The sequence below is a fragment of the Heterocephalus glaber genome, unplaced genomic scaffold (genome assembly GCF_053883595.1).
Source record: "Heterocephalus glaber isolate CG9 unplaced genomic scaffold, H.glaber_assembly_v1.0 deba00001465, whole genome shotgun sequence".
Lineage (NCBI taxonomy): Eukaryota > Metazoa > Chordata > Mammalia > Rodentia > Bathyergidae > Heterocephalus > Heterocephalus glaber.
Window position 1 is genome coordinate 232079 of NW_028258312.1, and position 17015 is coordinate 249093.

General features: G+C 36.5%; 1 protein-coding gene across 3 annotated transcripts in view; it reads right to left on the bottom strand.

The window, feature by feature from the left end:
* Ankhd1 (ankyrin repeat and KH domain containing 1) overlaps window positions 1–17015 on the bottom strand; it is a 135312-nt gene that overhangs the window by 43045 nt on the left and 75252 nt on the right. For all 3 annotated transcript variants that reach the window (XM_004841880.4, XM_087180781.1, XM_004841878.4), the window contains exons 11-14: window positions 7768–7855; window positions 3761–3888; window positions 3453–3593; window positions 2049–2151 (exon numbers count right to left, since the gene is read on the bottom strand). In XM_004841880.4, coding sequence (XP_004841937.2) covers window positions 2049–2151; window positions 3453–3593; window positions 3761–3888; window positions 7768–7855 — 460 coding nt within the window. The remainder of the gene's footprint in view (window positions 1–2048; window positions 2152–3452; window positions 3594–3760; window positions 3889–7767; window positions 7856–17015) is intronic.

A 17015-nucleotide genomic window follows, 5' to 3' on the forward strand; every position in this document is an offset into this window, starting at 1 on the left:
AAATAATAAAACATCAAAGCAAAGAAATAAGTACTATATATAAGACAGTTCATTCAGTAAGCAAAAACATGATTACTCACTTGAGTATCAATTTAAAAATCACTAACATTTCAGTTTAGTTGCATATTAAATCTAAGTTTAAAATGTTCTCTTTCTTCTCTGCACATATTCTCTCTAGCTTGTTTTTTATTTTGTGGCCCTGTGTTAATCAATTAATTAGAAAAACCTTTTTGGCAATACTGTACTGGGAACTGAACTCAGCTTCACACTGAGCTAAATCTTCTGCCCTTTTTTTAAATCTTTTGAGATAGGATCTTGCTAAATTGTTCAGGTTGGGCTTGAACTCATGATCCTTCCACCTCAGCCTCCCAGAGTGCTGAGATTACAGGCACGTGCCACCATGCCCAGCTTGTATTAATTTTTTTTTAAGTGATTTCTTATTTAGTACTGAATTTTTCAAACCAAAGTTACTATAGTCCTCTATAGGGTTTAACCAAACAAAAGACAAAAAAACGAAACAAAACAAAAAACCCCAGGAGCATTTAGTTTTAAAATTTTACTAATGGCTGTTAGCTGATTATCATGCTTAGATTAGTTAACTTGCTTTTTAATTATTAAGATTAAAAATAGCAAAAAAAAAGCTGGGCATGGTGGCATGTCCCTATGGTTCTAGCACTTGGGAGGCTGATGCAGGAAGACTGCTTGAACCCAGAACTTCTAGGCCAGCCTAGACCACATAGAAAGACCCTATCTTTTCAAAAGGGTGGGGCAGGAAAAGTTTGAATAGGGGTTAACAGGGAAAACTGGTAGAATTAGTTTAAATCAAAGAGACTGACTATAAACTGGGTGTGTGGTGCCTGTAATCCCAGTACTCTGGAGACTGAGGCAAGAGAATCCCAGAGTTCAAGGCCAGCCTGGGCTACATAGTGAGTTTCAGATTAGCCTGAACTACATAGCAAGACCCTGTCTCAAAATAAATAAATAAATAAATAAATAAATAAATAAATAAATAAATAAATAAATAAGAGACTATAGATACTTTGTCTCTGAAATTAACAGTTTCGAAATTAAGTAATTCTTGGTGAAGGCCCTCAATACTTTAAACTGGCATAATTTTAAAAAGGCTTCTGTATGTTCCTAATCAATTTCTCTTAAATCACAGTATTAGATATTCATATACACTTACACATCTCATTGTGATTTTAATAATCTAGAATTTAATTATCATACAAATTCATAAATTTTTTGTATGATCATAAATATTTTAGGTTAGCCTCTTTTTTTTTTGGAGGTTAGCCTTTTTTTGAGGGAGGATGCTAAGGAATGGAACCAGAGCTTTGTGCATTTAGGCAAATGCTATACCACTGAATTATACCCATAATCCTTATGTAGTTTTAAAAAAATCCTACAAATTACCTACTTTTTAAATTTCAGATAACTCAGATATTATAAAAATGCATGATTATGTTAAAGGTACTTTGTATCTACAAATGAAAAGACAGCAGAAAAATATCACAGCTCATAAATTTTAGCCCTTTATATAGTTCATACATTTAATAGTCATTTGGGTCTTATTTGTATACATTTTGACAGTTTTTTGTCAGACAGATGTTAATTCACTATATTCCAGTATTGCATAAGTGAAACTGAATATAATTCTGAAACTTCTCACTCATTAATTGATCCTATAAAGATTTAATTATACAGCAAACATATATTTCATTCTTATTATGCTATTGTTTAGCTGAAGTGGAAAATCATTGCCTGATAAAATTTTCTACTTTAATATAATAAAAAACTTGGTTTGCTTAAGTATTTTCATCTGTGCCAATTGAAAACTACATCTAACAGTATATTAACAAAAAAACTGCTATTTTTTTCTAGCATTTATGTCTTTAGTCTGTAAGAATATTTGCATTTGTCAGAATTATCTACCTCAACTATAGCTACATAGTAACTATGAATTATTAAATTTAAACTGCAGTTTTAGATTTTTTTAATTAGGTGAAAAAAATACCAATTTTAAGGCAAATAATTCAACAACTAACCTTTTTGTACTCCTATAAGGGCAGGTGAGTACTCCTGTGAAGTTCTGTCAGGTTCCTGGGGAGGTACAACCATGGCAAGTGTATGCATTGGTACACGTGGAACCTAAAAAGTCAACTCAGAAAAAATCATCTCAGATCAAAGACTAACACAAAGTCCATTAATAAAACAGAGGTCAATGATGAGTGTTATCATTTTATATATATATATATAAAAATGTGCCGGGCCGGGGGATTTAGCTCAGTGGTTCCGCCACCTGCCTCAAAAGCGCAAGGTCCTGAGTTTGATCCCCGGTACCAAAAAAAAATTTTTTTTTAAATGTACCAATAAATGTTTTGCTTAAAAAACCCCACAGAAATACTAGCTTAGATTTTCTTAATGTACCACCAAATTCACTTTATTTCCTAAAGCTTGAAAAATAAAAAAGGCTTCACCAAGGAACAATTTCTGAGAATATTGAGTGACTGAAACAGTCTACAAATAGTAAATGATTTAAGCCAATTAAAATTCATATTACTCTTACTGAAAAGTCTTGCTCATCCCAATTATATAAAAGAACATAATTTTCATATTCTTCGTTGATCAATTTACACTTGTTCCAGTTTTATACAAGTCAAAAAGAGAAAATAAAATCCAATATATTACTAAATTGGGATATTTTAGCAATTTTCAGGATAACAGTAAAAAAGAATTCAAGATTCACTAAACTTACTATGCTCAGTATATTCTATTTTCTCTATAATTTTCAGGAGCTTTAGAAGTTAATTTAATGAATTTTTGGTACATACATCCTAGTTAACTCTACTTTCCTAGTTGTTAAAAATTGCTAACTCTAGGATAATACTGCTTTGAGAGATATTAAGGAAAAGCTTTTTCAAGATTATGCTCAATGTATTCATTAAAAAACAGAAAACTGGGGCCAGAGATTTAGCTCAGTGGTTCCACCGCCTGCCTCGCAAGCGCAAGGACCCAAGTTTGATCCCCTGTACCAAAACAACAACAAAATAAAAATAAAAAACAGAAAACTAGAAACCTAGTTATGGTTAAAATAATAACTTGGAATACTTGTGTTCGATAGTGTTTTTTTGATAGTTTTTTAAAAAACTACTGTTTTCAGTAAAAAAAGGACAATAAAAAATTTCTATGTGCCTCTGAAGAAAATAAATTTTACTTTTTTTTTTGGTACCGGGGATCAAACTCAGGTCCTTGTGCTTGCGCAGCAGGCAGCAAAACCACTGAGCTGAATCCCCGGCCCAGAAAATAAGTTTTGAAGAATTTAGAATAATGATTATCTCAATACATAATAGAAAGGAGAAACAATCCAATTTTGCTTAAAACTAATTTTCAACAAAAATTTTCAATCACTTTGAAAAATATATTTATTAACAAACTCCATTTTACTTTACCTGAGATTGATCGTGAGGTGGGGTAAGTTGAGATATATCTGTGGTAGGAACTGACAGAACATTATTTGGATAATCCAACAGATAAGAAACAACATTAGTATGGCCACCCTTTGCAGCTTCAATAAGCATTGTTGAACCATCCTGAGAAAGAATACCATAATTAATTCTTTGGAAATCTCTTTTGATAACCTGATTGATATGTACATTTCATATAAGTCAAATATCATGTAAAGAATATTAAACACTAAGAGATCAAACATTTTAAAAATAATATATATTATTTGTTTACTTATTTTTAAGTGGATTACCTTAAGTCGATGAGTAGGGTCAGCCCCATGAGCCAAGAGTAGTTCAACAACTGCCAGGTGGCCTCCTGCACAGGCCAGCGACACTACTGTATGATCATTATTAGCTGTAGCCCTGTTCACATTGGCACCTTTAAAGAAAAACAGTAATCTTAGCAAAGGTTGAAATCCATCTAGTTCACAGACAATATTTAAAGCTTTTTTTTGAAGTATAACAGACACAAAAAAGTATACAAATGAAAATTTTCACAAAGTGAACACACCTGTGTAACCAGCACCCAGATCAAGAAACAGAACATTATCCACATACCAGAAGCCCACCTTGTGTCCCCTTTTGGTCACTACCAACCCCCACCAATGGTAACTACTACTCTGACTTCCAAATTGGTTTTAGTTTTTGAATTTTATATGAATGGAATCATACAATGTACTCTTTTGTGTCTGGCTTCTTTCACTCAACATTATATTTGTAAGATTCATCCACATTGCTGCGCATAGTTGTAGTTTGTTCATTCAATGTCACTTTTTAAGTGGAAAATCTAGAAGACTAAGATTAATAAATATATACAAGTTAAGGTAAGCATCAAAAAATACCATTTTATGTAACTCTCAGAATGTTTCATGGACAGTTTTGATATACTTCTAGAAAGTGGCAATATAACCAGGTTTCAAAGTAGAGAAAAATAAGAATTTTTTAAACCAATATTTAAGAGAAATACAGAACCTGTGCTTGGTGGTGCACACCTATAATCCTAGCACTCAAGAGGATCACTATGAGTTTGCGGTCACCTTGGGCTACATAGTGAGTTCAAGGCCAGCCTGAACTCACAGCAAGACCCTGTCTCACCATCCTGCCCCCTAAAAGAGAAATATAATTCTTCATATTGTGTAATTAAAAAATCAGGGAGGAGCTGGGGATTTAGCTCAGTGGTTTTGCCACCTGCTGCACAAGCACAAGGACCTGAGTTCGATCCCCGGTACCAAAAAAAAAAAAAATCAGGGAGATCTAGATATGGAGAGAAAATAAGATTATCTAAGTATATTACTTCAAAGACTATTAAATAAGTTTACCATAGTTTTGTACAATATGACCTGAAGTTTAACTGCAAAATCTTTTCTTAGCCTTTTTTTTTTTTTTTTTTGGTGGTACTGGGGCCTTCACAATGCACTACATACTTTTTATTTTGAGACAGGGTCTCACTAAATTGTGATCCTTCTGTCTCATCTTCCCAGAGTACTGGGATTACAGGTAGGTATAGGTGTTAGCCTCTTTTTTGATAAATTATTTTTGATTCCCGAAAAAAGAAACTGATCCTAGTTCAGCTATCATACATAGTCCCAAAAGGTCTCGGCTAGAATACTAACACTATCCAAATATTCATTCTTTTTTATTCAATTCCAGGCTTATTTTATGTAAGAGAAAAAATAGGGCAGTATGTAAAATTATGAATTCATTTAATTTTTCAGGAACTACATTTAACTCACTGTAATCCCAAATTGCATGAAAGTATCTTTTGGGAAAGATAAAACACAGCAACAGATAGCATTACATTAGCAACATGAGATTACTTTTAAACTTGTTAACAATAAACTTAAGATTGTGGGACTGTTTAGCAGTTTCCACAGCCTAGAAAAACTACATCAACAATCAGTGTGGTCCTATTCCTGACAAGCCTGATCATTTTTTTATCGGGGTTGTTACTTGGTATGACTAGGTGTTCTCTTTAGTAAAGAAGCATATGAGAATTCCAAAAGTTACTCATCTATACATTATTTCTGTGTGGTTGAGGTAAATGGTTTTCACAGACTATGGTTTAGAACATTATGTAAAGTTATGCCTTATTTGGCAGCAAAAATGCAATACAAAGAAAATAAATCTAGTTTGATCCAATTAAAGAGTGAAAATAAATTTTAAAATGAGAAAACCGGCAAAAATGTGATATGAAAATAAACCTAGTTTTATCCAATTAACATACATTTAAAATGAGAAAATCTTACACTACATTTTTTAGTCACAAAATACTAGAATTCTATTGAACATAGATACAACTTTTTTTTTTTTTTTTTTTTTTTGGTACCGGGGATCAAACTCAAGACCTCGTGCTTGCTAGGCTGGCACTATGCCACTGAGCTAAATTCCTGGCGCAATAACAACATTTTTATTTTAATAATATGACATCCTCTAAGTGGGTCATCCTTGCATTTCAACATTCTATCGTAAGATCTTTCATCAGATATCTGAGTACCTCTGATAGTATACAAAGAGGCTGAACCAAATGACATTAATAATATTAACATTTTGATTTGCAGAATGACAGTGTAGTATAATGCAACCAAAATGGGTTCAGCAACATTTTAGTTTTCTCTAGCAAACTGTGTTGAATTAGTTCTTCACCCATCGGTTGAACTTCTTTGCCGAAATAGAGTCCACCAAAAAAATGTATACACACTCAGGGGAAAAAAAATAGCTGGGTGTGGTGGTGCATGCCTGTAATCCCAGCACTTGGGAGGCTGAGGCAGCAGGATCTGAGGCAGGAGGATCGATGCAAGTTTGAGGCCAGCCTGGGTGACGTAGTGAGTTTAAGGACAGCCTGAACTACATATATAATGGTTTGGTTTTGTTTTGATACTGGGGATTGAACTCGGGACCTTGCACTTGCGAGGTAGGTGGTGGGATCACTGAACCAAATCCCCAGCCCCATAGTATGATGTTTTTTCTTTTTTTTTTTTGGCACCGGGGATCGAACTTGGGTCCTTGCGCTTGTGCAGCAGGGGGCGAAACCACTGAGCTAAATCCTTGGCCTGAGTATGATGTTTTTTTCAACAGATGGTGTTACCCTTATATGGGGGACCCTAGAGGATATTGTATATTGTAGAAAATCTACTACACTGCCAGCTCTTAGAGAAGAAATTGAAAATACACATGCAGCAATCTTATTAACCAAGCTTACCCAAGCAGCAGTGTGCCATACTAATAAATGTCTGGAAGCTAATGGTCATTACTTTGAGCACCTCTTATTATTACAGAGGTCAAAGATAACTTGTATTAGTCTCATGATATCTCAATTAATTTAGTATTAAAATATTTATAAAAATTTTTCTTTTCCTTTTGGTGGACTCTGTATATTGTTTTTTAAAATACATCCTTCTAATAACAGACTTTCTAGAGGAATATTAAAAAAAAATAAACTGGTATAGTGGCTGTGCCTATTATTCCAGCTACTTGGGAGGCTGAGCCAAAAGGATAGTTTGCACCCATGAGTTCAAATCTAGCCTAGACAACAAGATCTCATGGCAAAAATAATAAACAAGACCATTACACATTGTTAATTCAACTGTACCAAAAAAACCAATCACCACCATTAGGGCCGGGTTCAATCCCAGGTACCAAAAAAAAAACAGTCACCACAGCAGACTTTCTATCATCCCATTCCTATCACCAGCAGAACTGTCTTATCATGAAGTGTTAAACATCTGTTTAGCATAGCTGGACATTAACATTTGGCTTTTCCAGTTTTAAGAAGCAATCATATCCTGTTTTGTTGATAAAAAATTAAAACTAATATAGAAAATCCCCAGTAAGCACAAGAAAAACACTATGCTTATTAAATAAAATACACCAACAAAAGAATAGAATCCAGAGGGAGAACTCCATAGGAAGACTGGTATACTGCCACTATCAAGGAATGCCAAACATTTTGAGGGAAATACCGAAAAACAAGAAAGGCCTGGGATGTATTCTCACAGGCCTCAGCTGAAATTCACCCTGCCAATACCTTGATTTTGGACCTCTAGCCTTCAGAAGAATGAAGCAATAAATTTCTATTGGTTTAGCCACCAAGTTTATGGTACTTTGAAAAATAATATATAATACCTTTTTAAAAGATTAGAATACAATACTCATACTATAAGTACAGTAACCTTAACATAAATTCCAACACTTAGGGTTCTTTTTTTCTTCCGAAATTACAGTATGGCCTCTTGTAAATGATCATTTGTATTTTGTTTACCTTTGCTGATAAGAAACTGCACAGTGCACAAATGACCAGCTCTTGCAGCTTTCATCAAAGGTGTTCTTCCACCTTCAGATTCATGCTCCTGTTAAAGAAACGAAAAAATAATCCACTAGTCCCAACTGATTAAACATTTATTAAGTTTCATACTGTTATGAAAAACAATGATGATTTAATACATACTTGATGTAGTCACTTATATTACCTACCTCAGTTCTTCCAATATACCCAATAGGATTAATTTGAGTCCACACTAGGTGGTGTAACTTTCTAAGGGAAGTTCAGTTTTGCATACCAAGCAATGGTTATTAAAGGTAATACTAATGTTTAATGTAAACCTCAAGAAGTAACTTTATTTTTCTAATGCTAAGGTTAAGAAGATATTTCCCCCCTATTCATCTGAACTGTGAAAAAGGAACCTAAGAACTATAAAGTGATTAGGATCTTGATCTTTTATCAGAAGCCACTAAGATCTCTATCAAAGGATGGGAATAAATCCTTAAAGTGAAACACTAGGGTATTTTAGGAGTAAAGAAACAAAAAAAGAATACACTAATGGGAGATTTTTTTAAAAAAAAGAGTAGATATTGATTAGTCAAAAGCAAAATATGTACCCTTATAATAGTCTTATCATAGTAAAAAGATCATTATTCTTAGTAGGAAGTTTGCCAGCAAAACTGAATGAGCTGGGCATGTTAGCACACTTGGGATAGATACTAAAGCAGGAAGATCACAAGTTCAAGGCCAGCCTGGGCAATCAAGTGAGACCCTGTCTCAAATTTTTTTAAAAAATGGCTGAGGATATAGCTTAATGGTTAGTGTGTTCAATCCTCGGTATAAGGAGAAAAATAAATGAATGAATGAAGGAATAATAAAATAGCTTCTAACAAGGCCTCAGCAAATGGCACTAAAAGAAGCATATTTGTATGGTGAGTAGTACTATTTGGAGGGAGAACTGCAAGCTCTCATTACGTACTCCTAAGTAGTGAAATGCAGGTGACACTTCTATGACAAGTTCTCTTATCTATCTTTAATTATGTATGTAAACATGAATTTTTGTTGTTCTGGTTCTGTTTTATTACTAAGAAAAACTTGATTATATGAGGCTTTAGTTCAGCTCTATTCTAAATTATCTCAGAAAATCCTTTAGCTACCACTGAGTCAACTTAAAAACATGTGCTCTGCCAACTGAGTAAAATTTAGTGTGTTTACAAAACTATTATCAGATTTAAAAAAAAAAACTATATCAGATCTATACAAAATAACAATAAGAGTAGATTGTCAAACCAGTAGAAACTTTAAACAGGACTGCAGTGACGAGCTTTCCATACTAAGAGATTTTTTTTAAATCCTTATAGAGTAAAATAAAATAAAATCATGATAGAGTAGTAACACTCAACTGCCTTTAAAAACTAGTTTATGCTTTAACTTTTTGTTATATGTGTTGATTAGACAATGACTAACTAGAGATAATGCCAAAATACTTCAGAATGGATTTTGAACTTACATTCAAATGCAGGTAAATCTAGCATCCTGGCAACTGATATATTAAAAAAAGAGACAGCATACATCATGAAGACCTCATGTACAAAGACCAAGAAAGCTGTTTGTCCAATTTTTCCATTCAGCTTATTACCATTACAATCAACCTCACCGTGGGAAACGCCATTAGCAACTTATTTCCCCTCCTGTCTCAGGGCTTATATGCACATGCTGGTCTCTGTTTTCTGTAACACTTCTCCCCTAACTCCTTTTCATCCCATATATCTCAAATCAAGTGTTATTTCTTCAAGGAAGGACCCCTTGATCTTTCAAACTAAATCACTCTTCCCAGTATTGACTTGCAACTCCACAAATCCCTTCCCCATAAATTGCAATTGTATACCACCTTCTGCAAATATTTAGGTAATGTCTCCTCTACTAAACTATAAACTCTATGAAAGCATGTCCACTTTTTTTCACTATTGTAAATCTAATACCTAAAAAAATGAAGTGACTGAATGTTGTTTACTAGGCATGAATCTAAGCATACTTGACCTTTCAAATCTTTCCTCTCTTAGAACAGAGGTTGGGCTTTTTTATTATCTATTAGCTATGTAAGAGGAAGAAAAGTTAGCCAGGCATGGTGGTGCACACCTATAATCCCAGCACTTGGGAGGCTGAGTCAGGAGGATCACTGTGAGTTCAAGGCCAGCCTGAACTACATAGGGACATCCTGTCTCAAAAAAAACAAAAAAAGAAAGAGAAAGAAAAGTTAAAACAAAAATTACTAGCAGCTAAACACTGATGATCTGCAGCTGATAATACATTATTACTAGAACATGGACAAGCAATATTAATATTACTTTTCCTTTCTTCCCATTTTTGTCCTTATCTCCCAAACTTGGCAGTATTAACTAGGTTCTACAAGTAAAGGCAAAGACTAAAGATTCTGAAGCCTCTGCTTTAGAATAAATTTTTTATTTTGTTTTGGAGACAGGGTCTTAGTGCAAGCTGGCCTTGAATTCACTATGTAGCCCACACTGGCCTCAAACACAGCAATCCTCCTGCCTCAGCCTCTAAGTGCTGGGATGCACCACCACACCTGGCTCAGCATTTGTTTTTAAAAGTTTATTCTGTTCTGGGACTGGTGGCGCACACCTGTGATCCCAGCATTTGGGAGGCTGAGGCAGGAGGATTGCTGCAAGTTCAAGACCAACCTTGGGTACATAGTGATTTCAAGGCCAGCCTGAACTACAAAGGGAGACCCTGACTCAAAAAAAGAAAAAAAAAATTAAAAACAGCACTAATTCTATTTAAAATATTACCACAGATGTTAGAAAATCAGAAAGTACATTCCTAAAATCCTCACCATGCGTCTTTCAAAGATTGAACATATTAATAAAATTACTGAAATAAAAGATATGAAAAGCACTGGGCATGGTAGTCCCAGCACTTGGGAAGCTGAGGCAGGATTGCTGCACGTTCAGGGCCAGCCTGAGCTACATGTGAGTTCAAGGCCAGCCTGAACTACATAGTGAGACCCTGTCACACACACAAAAAAGCTACCTATTTCCCATGAGTATAAATTCATTCATTGTTTTGAATATCATACACACATATATACCATATAATTGCACATGTATATACACATGTACACACATATACATGTGTATATATACACCTGTATGTATGTACATATATATATTTCCCCCCCCCCTTAATAGTACTTGGAACTGAAAGAGGGTCTTCTCACTGAGTTACATGCCCATCCTCCACTTTTGTTATTTTTAGCTGTGGCAAAGTTTTTTTGTTTTGTTTTGTTTTTTGTTTTAAAGTAAAAGTGAAGAATGAGGGAGAAACTGGCTTTGAGAAGGGGGTAAAAGAGGAAAAAGCAAGATCAAAGTACACCCTGGAGGACGCAGGGTGGGCTACGGTGAAGAAAGCCACAATAGCCCCAAGCCCTTTTTTAATCTTTTGAGACAGGTGTCACTAACTCACTAAATTGCCCCAGCTAGTCTTGAACTTGTGTTCCTCCTGTCTCAGCCTCCCAAAGTACTATGATTAAAGGCATGCATCACTACAGCCAGCTCCATAATGCATTTATGTTCTGAATTAGAAACAGGGCTAGAAATGTGGATGAATGGTACAGCTTGTGCTTCGTGTGTATGAAGCTTGGGTTCGATTTTCACCACCAAAATTAAATTAAATAACATATATCCCGCAACATAAAACACTTGCTTCAAAATATCTGATCATTAAATCCTTCTTCTAACGTAGGAATATCAAACTAGGGATGCAGTTCAGCAGCACCGCGCCTGCCTGGCAAGCGCAAGGTCTTGAGCTGGATCTCCCGTACGAAGAAGAAAAAAAAAAAAAAAGGAATTTGTATATACTACTTCCGAATGTTAGCTTTATCTGTACGCATATTTGTTGAGCACTAATTTTCAGATATAAATTATTTCTAAATTTTTCCTTCATAAACACATTTTCCAAGACAACAAACTTAAGTAGAGCCCGTGTTCCAGGGTCACTCACACGGTGGCGTAATCGCCCAGCCTCCCCTCGTCTTTCCCCAGTCCCAGTTTGGGGTGCGTGGGAGAATGGCTTTAAAGAGGGAGTCATCTCCTGAGGCTAGCTGCGTGTGAAGGGCTTTGGGTGTCTGCCTCCCGCTCCCACACCTTCAAGATCATCAGAATCGGTGACTCCAACGTGGGTAAGAGGAGCTGGACCTACCGCTTCTGTGCTGGTCCGGCCGGCCACTTCCGACCACAAGGAGGCCACCATTCGGGTGGATTTCCGAGAATGAGCGGTGATTGATGGGAAGAGCGTTAAGATCCAATTATGAGATACAGCAGGACATGAGCGGTTCCAAACGAAAGACCACTGAACGACACTATTACCACAGTGTGTACGCGTAGTCTTCGTGTATGACATGACCAACATGGCCAGTATTCAAAGCTGCCATCTTGGATAGAGGAATGCAAGCAACATTGGCCAGCTAGTGACACACCACGGCTTCTCGTTGGAAATAAACGAAACTTGAGAAGTGTCATTCAGATGCCCACAGACTTGGCAAAAAAACACAAAACACCAAAAAACTGCTGAAACAGTACGCTTTGGGGGGGGGGGGTAAACAAGGATCGAACTCTGGTCCCTGCACTTGAGCAGCAGGCGGCGAAACCACTGAGCTAAATTCCCCGGCCCTACAGTATGCTTTTGAGACCTCTGCTAAAAATCTCAATGGTAATGACCATGCCTCTAAGAGTTAATAGTCACAAACCATTAATGCTTAGTCAACTCCTTGATAAGGGAATCGCCCTGAAACTTGAAGCAAAGTGTGCAATGATAACCTGGTGCTAAATGAGTCCTTATTATTCTGACTAAAGAAAACTTCAGTATAACAGTGCTGTCATAAAATTTATTCTCAAATACAATGGATCGTCCTAATACTTTACTGTTTATTATTCCTGTTTTGTATCTACTTAATCAAGTTGATCAAGGGAAGAGTTGATTTTCATTTGAGATTGAGAAGGAAGGAAAGCTATGATGAATCTCAACATCTTCCTATGGAGCACCGGATGCGGAAGGCCTGGGAGCGCCATGGATAGCTAGAGTCCGCTACTATCCCTCCCGTGCTCTCAGGAGAGACGTTTCAGTGCGCACCTGCTGTTATACAATCCGGATTTGAAAATGGATGAAGTGCTGGGCATGGTGGGGCATGCCTGCAATCCCAGCACTCGAGAGGCTAAAGCAGGAGGATCACTTCGAGTTCAAGGCCAGCCTAGGCTACACAGTAAGCACAATAAATTCAAGGCCAGTTTGAACTGCACAGCAAGACCCTGTCTCAAAAAACAAAGTGGAGGGGCCGGGATTTAGCTCAGTGGTTTCGCCGCCTGCTGCGCAAGCTCAAGGACCCCAGTTCGATCCCCAGTACCAAAAAAAAAAAAACAAAGTGGATAAAGTGACTTAAGGTCCTTTATTTTTTATTTTGGTGTCTTCTACAGAGCAGAATTAGTTCAAAGCATCGAGTTGTAGGGAGAATTGGTACATGGGTTTTGGAATCTCGCATTCTCTCCCCTCACCCTTGTTTTAGTGACTGTTGGATTAAATCAGCTTCCATTTGGACGTTGCTCTTCGGGCTTCACTCTAATTCCTATGAGTTTACGTGTATGTCTGAAATGGTGTTATCAATTTCTAATTTTAGTGTATGTGCTGCCGAAGCGAGCACTGATGTTATCAATTTCTATATGGTCACAATAAAAATTGTTCTCAGTATAAAAAATTAGTTAGATTCTGAAAAACATCTTGTATGTCCCTCAGTGATTAAAAGAGTATTTCAGCTTTTTTGGCCCTTTTATTTTGAATTTAAGACTTTGTACAAAGAAAATAGCATGCCTGCATGTGAAGGTATTTACATAAATGGAATGTAAGCCATGTACTTTAAGTAACTTGTATACTGATTCAAATAGCTTGCTGTCTTTGATAATTTTAGAGGAAATTAAGCCAAAAGATAACTATACTTAAAATATTTTCAGAAATGTGGGAAACTAGAAGCATGTAATCTAATATAGTTTAGGAGTTTTGTTTAATCATTATGGTGGTCCTAAATGGATAATTTAGTTATAAAAACAAACACAATTCTATTAAACTAATTGAAAGTAGTAATTAAAGTAAATATTCAGTTTTAAGTATTAGAGTTCAAATTGGCTTTATTTGCATTTTAGAAAAATTAATCCACTTTTCTTATGCTAGAATTAACATTATTTTACTTTTACCTAAATTAACATTGATTTACAATTATTTTTATAGCACAGCAATGACAGTATGTAGTAATTGTGATGGGTGTGATAGGTTTTAAAGAAGGGACTGTTTACTGCTTTTTTTTTTGGTACCAGGGATCAAACTCGGGTCCTTGCGCTTACGCAGCAGGTGACAAAACCACTGAGCTAAATCCCTGGCCCTGTTTACTGCTTTTCAAAACATGTTTTAAAGTGAGGGAGAAAGTTTATAGACTTGCCAAGCACATTTGTTTTTTCAGTACTATATGGTTTTTTTGTTTTGTTTTTTGGTACAGGGGATCGAACTCAGGTCCTTGCGCTTGCGAAGCAGGTGGTGGAACCACTGAGCTAAACCCCAGCCCTAAAGTTGTCTATTTTACTTGGAGGATAGATTGCTGCTGATTAGTAACTTCTATAAGTTGGATTATTTATCTTTAAAAATGCTTTTGGCTTAAAATTACATTTTGTCTGATATTAATATTGCTTTATATAACTTTCCCATCACTTTGTCAATCTTTCCGTACCCTTTTGCTTTAGGTTTGTCTCTTGCAAAAAGCATTTGCTAGATTTTTATTTCAAAATCTAGTGCAATTCAAAAGTCTCTGCCATTTAACAGTGGAGCTCAATAGCTTCTATTTATTCAGATTACTGACATATTTTTAAAACTCCTGTAAGTTACATAGACTTTACCCTTCTGAACAACAAAAGACTTCTAGCTTATTTGTTTTTGAGATAAGTTCTCACTTTGTAGTGAAGACTGGCCTCAAACTCACAGTGATTCTCATGCCCCAGCCCCAGTGGTGGGATAACAGGCGTGTACCACCACACCCAGATCTAGCTACTTTTTATTTTTCATTTAATTTTTTTTTGGTACTGGGGATCTAACTCGGGACCTTGCGCTTTTGAAGCAGGCACAGGAACCACTGAGCTAAATCCCTGACCCCAAACTAGCTTTTTAACCTTTAACACACTCTTCTGTTTTACAGAATTTTATCACTACTTTTTGGTTTAAAACATTTTTATAAAATAGATTTTTAGCCACACGAGTTGCCATGGAGGTTACCCAACTGCTACGCCCCTACCTGTCCTGGCATGCAACCCAGTGCCAGCGGCCCTTATGTCTTCGGTAACCACCCGTGATGCCACTGGAGCGCTACCAGCAGGCCTGTTGAGATTCCAGTGCCCTATGAGCCTTGGTGTGACCCCATTTTGGGGCAACAAGCACTGCACACAACACCCTCCATTTCCCCAGGATCTTGACTGCGAGGGCAAAAAAGCCAGACTACAAGTCCTAGAAAGGCACCACCTCTCTACCAACCCACGATGGAGAGCAGGTGGACCCACAGCGCCAAAGGAACAGGCACTGCCACCACCATCTTGGCCGCCGCCATCACCTTGGCGCCCCCCGCCCCCTGCCATGGCTGAAGACCCTCACCGCCAAGTCCTACGCCTAGGATGATTTCTACTGTCCCGCCAGTCAGGAGGTGCTCAAAATGCCCGTGCAGGCCTGTCAGCATTTCCTGACTACAATGAGAGAAAATGGAATAATTGTCCCCGTGTTGTGGACATGTGACTAGAAGTGAAAGAGCACATCTGGAACGGGCCTTAGATCTTGAGAATATCATGAAGTTTTCTAGTAGCTGTGGATACTGTGCAAAACAGATTGCGTTTTATCAAATGAGACATTATTACAAATCTTGTAAGAAGCATCAGGCTACGGGCCGGGGATTTTGTTCAGTGGTTCTGCCGCCTACCTCTCAACCACAAGGTCCTGAGTTCGATCCCCGGTAGAGAGAGAGAGAGACGGGGTGGGGGGGGGGGGATCAGGCTAAATATGGTGTTTCTTCTACCATTCCAAACTTTCAGATTTCTCAAGGTTCCATAGGTCACAGTAATAGGAGTGAAACACCCACATCAGATAACACAGACCCTTACCTATAGAATACAACTTCTTCTGGGCATCCCACCTTTAAGTGTCCCTTGTGTCAACAGTCCAATTTTACCATTCCGCACTTACTGGATCACTAATACAGTAATCACCTATTTCAGATAGTTCCTGTGTGTCTCTTCTTTGGAGAGATCCTGGCTAGCTTACTAGAAATCTCATTAGTTTAATTATGATATGTTTAATTATGGAGAATTTGTGAATCTCCAGCTAGATTAGGAAACCCTGTATCAAACTGATGTTGAAGAATCTTTTCAAATAAACATCTATAGTCTGTAGACATCTCAGCATCATTGTACCTGCAGCTGCCATCTTTAAAGGGAAAACTATATGAAGTCATCATTTCAATAACTCGATATGTGTATTCCTGCTTTTTTTTTTTTGGTACCGGGGATTGAACTCAGGACCTTGCACTTGTGAGGCAGGCGGCAGAACCACTGAGCTAAATCCCCAGCCCGATATGTGTATTAATAAAGTAATTTGGTCTGTTTTTAAATTTAAAAATAATGGTGAGCCACCTAAAATATTTTGCTCAGGCCTCTTGACGTTTAAAAATGAAAATTACAATATTACTTTGTAAAAACTAATGTAGTGGCTGTACTTTATCTTTTTTATATTATTGGATTTTTTATTAGGTTACTTTCAAAATCTGAAGCAGTTCTTCCTATTTACAGTATTGTACAGACACACTGGAACAATTCTGGAAGATGTGATTGATGTAAACCTAACAAATCTGAGCCAATTGTCAAAGTTGCAGAATGGAAACTTGAAGTGCTAAATGGAATAACCCAAAGGAAGATTTCACAAACACAGTCTAGCTGAAAAATGCAACCATAAGATAATTGTATTTATATACTATTTAATATTTTTGAAAACGAGTGAGATTTTTCCTCAGTAATTAAACTTTAAAAACTGAAAGCTCATTTTAAAGATACTTTCTTTTTGCTATTAGAAGGAAACATCAAGGGAAAAATGTATTAGGTCATTTCAATTTTATTTGACTAATTTGACATATACCAAGCTGTATAACAGTTCCTTGG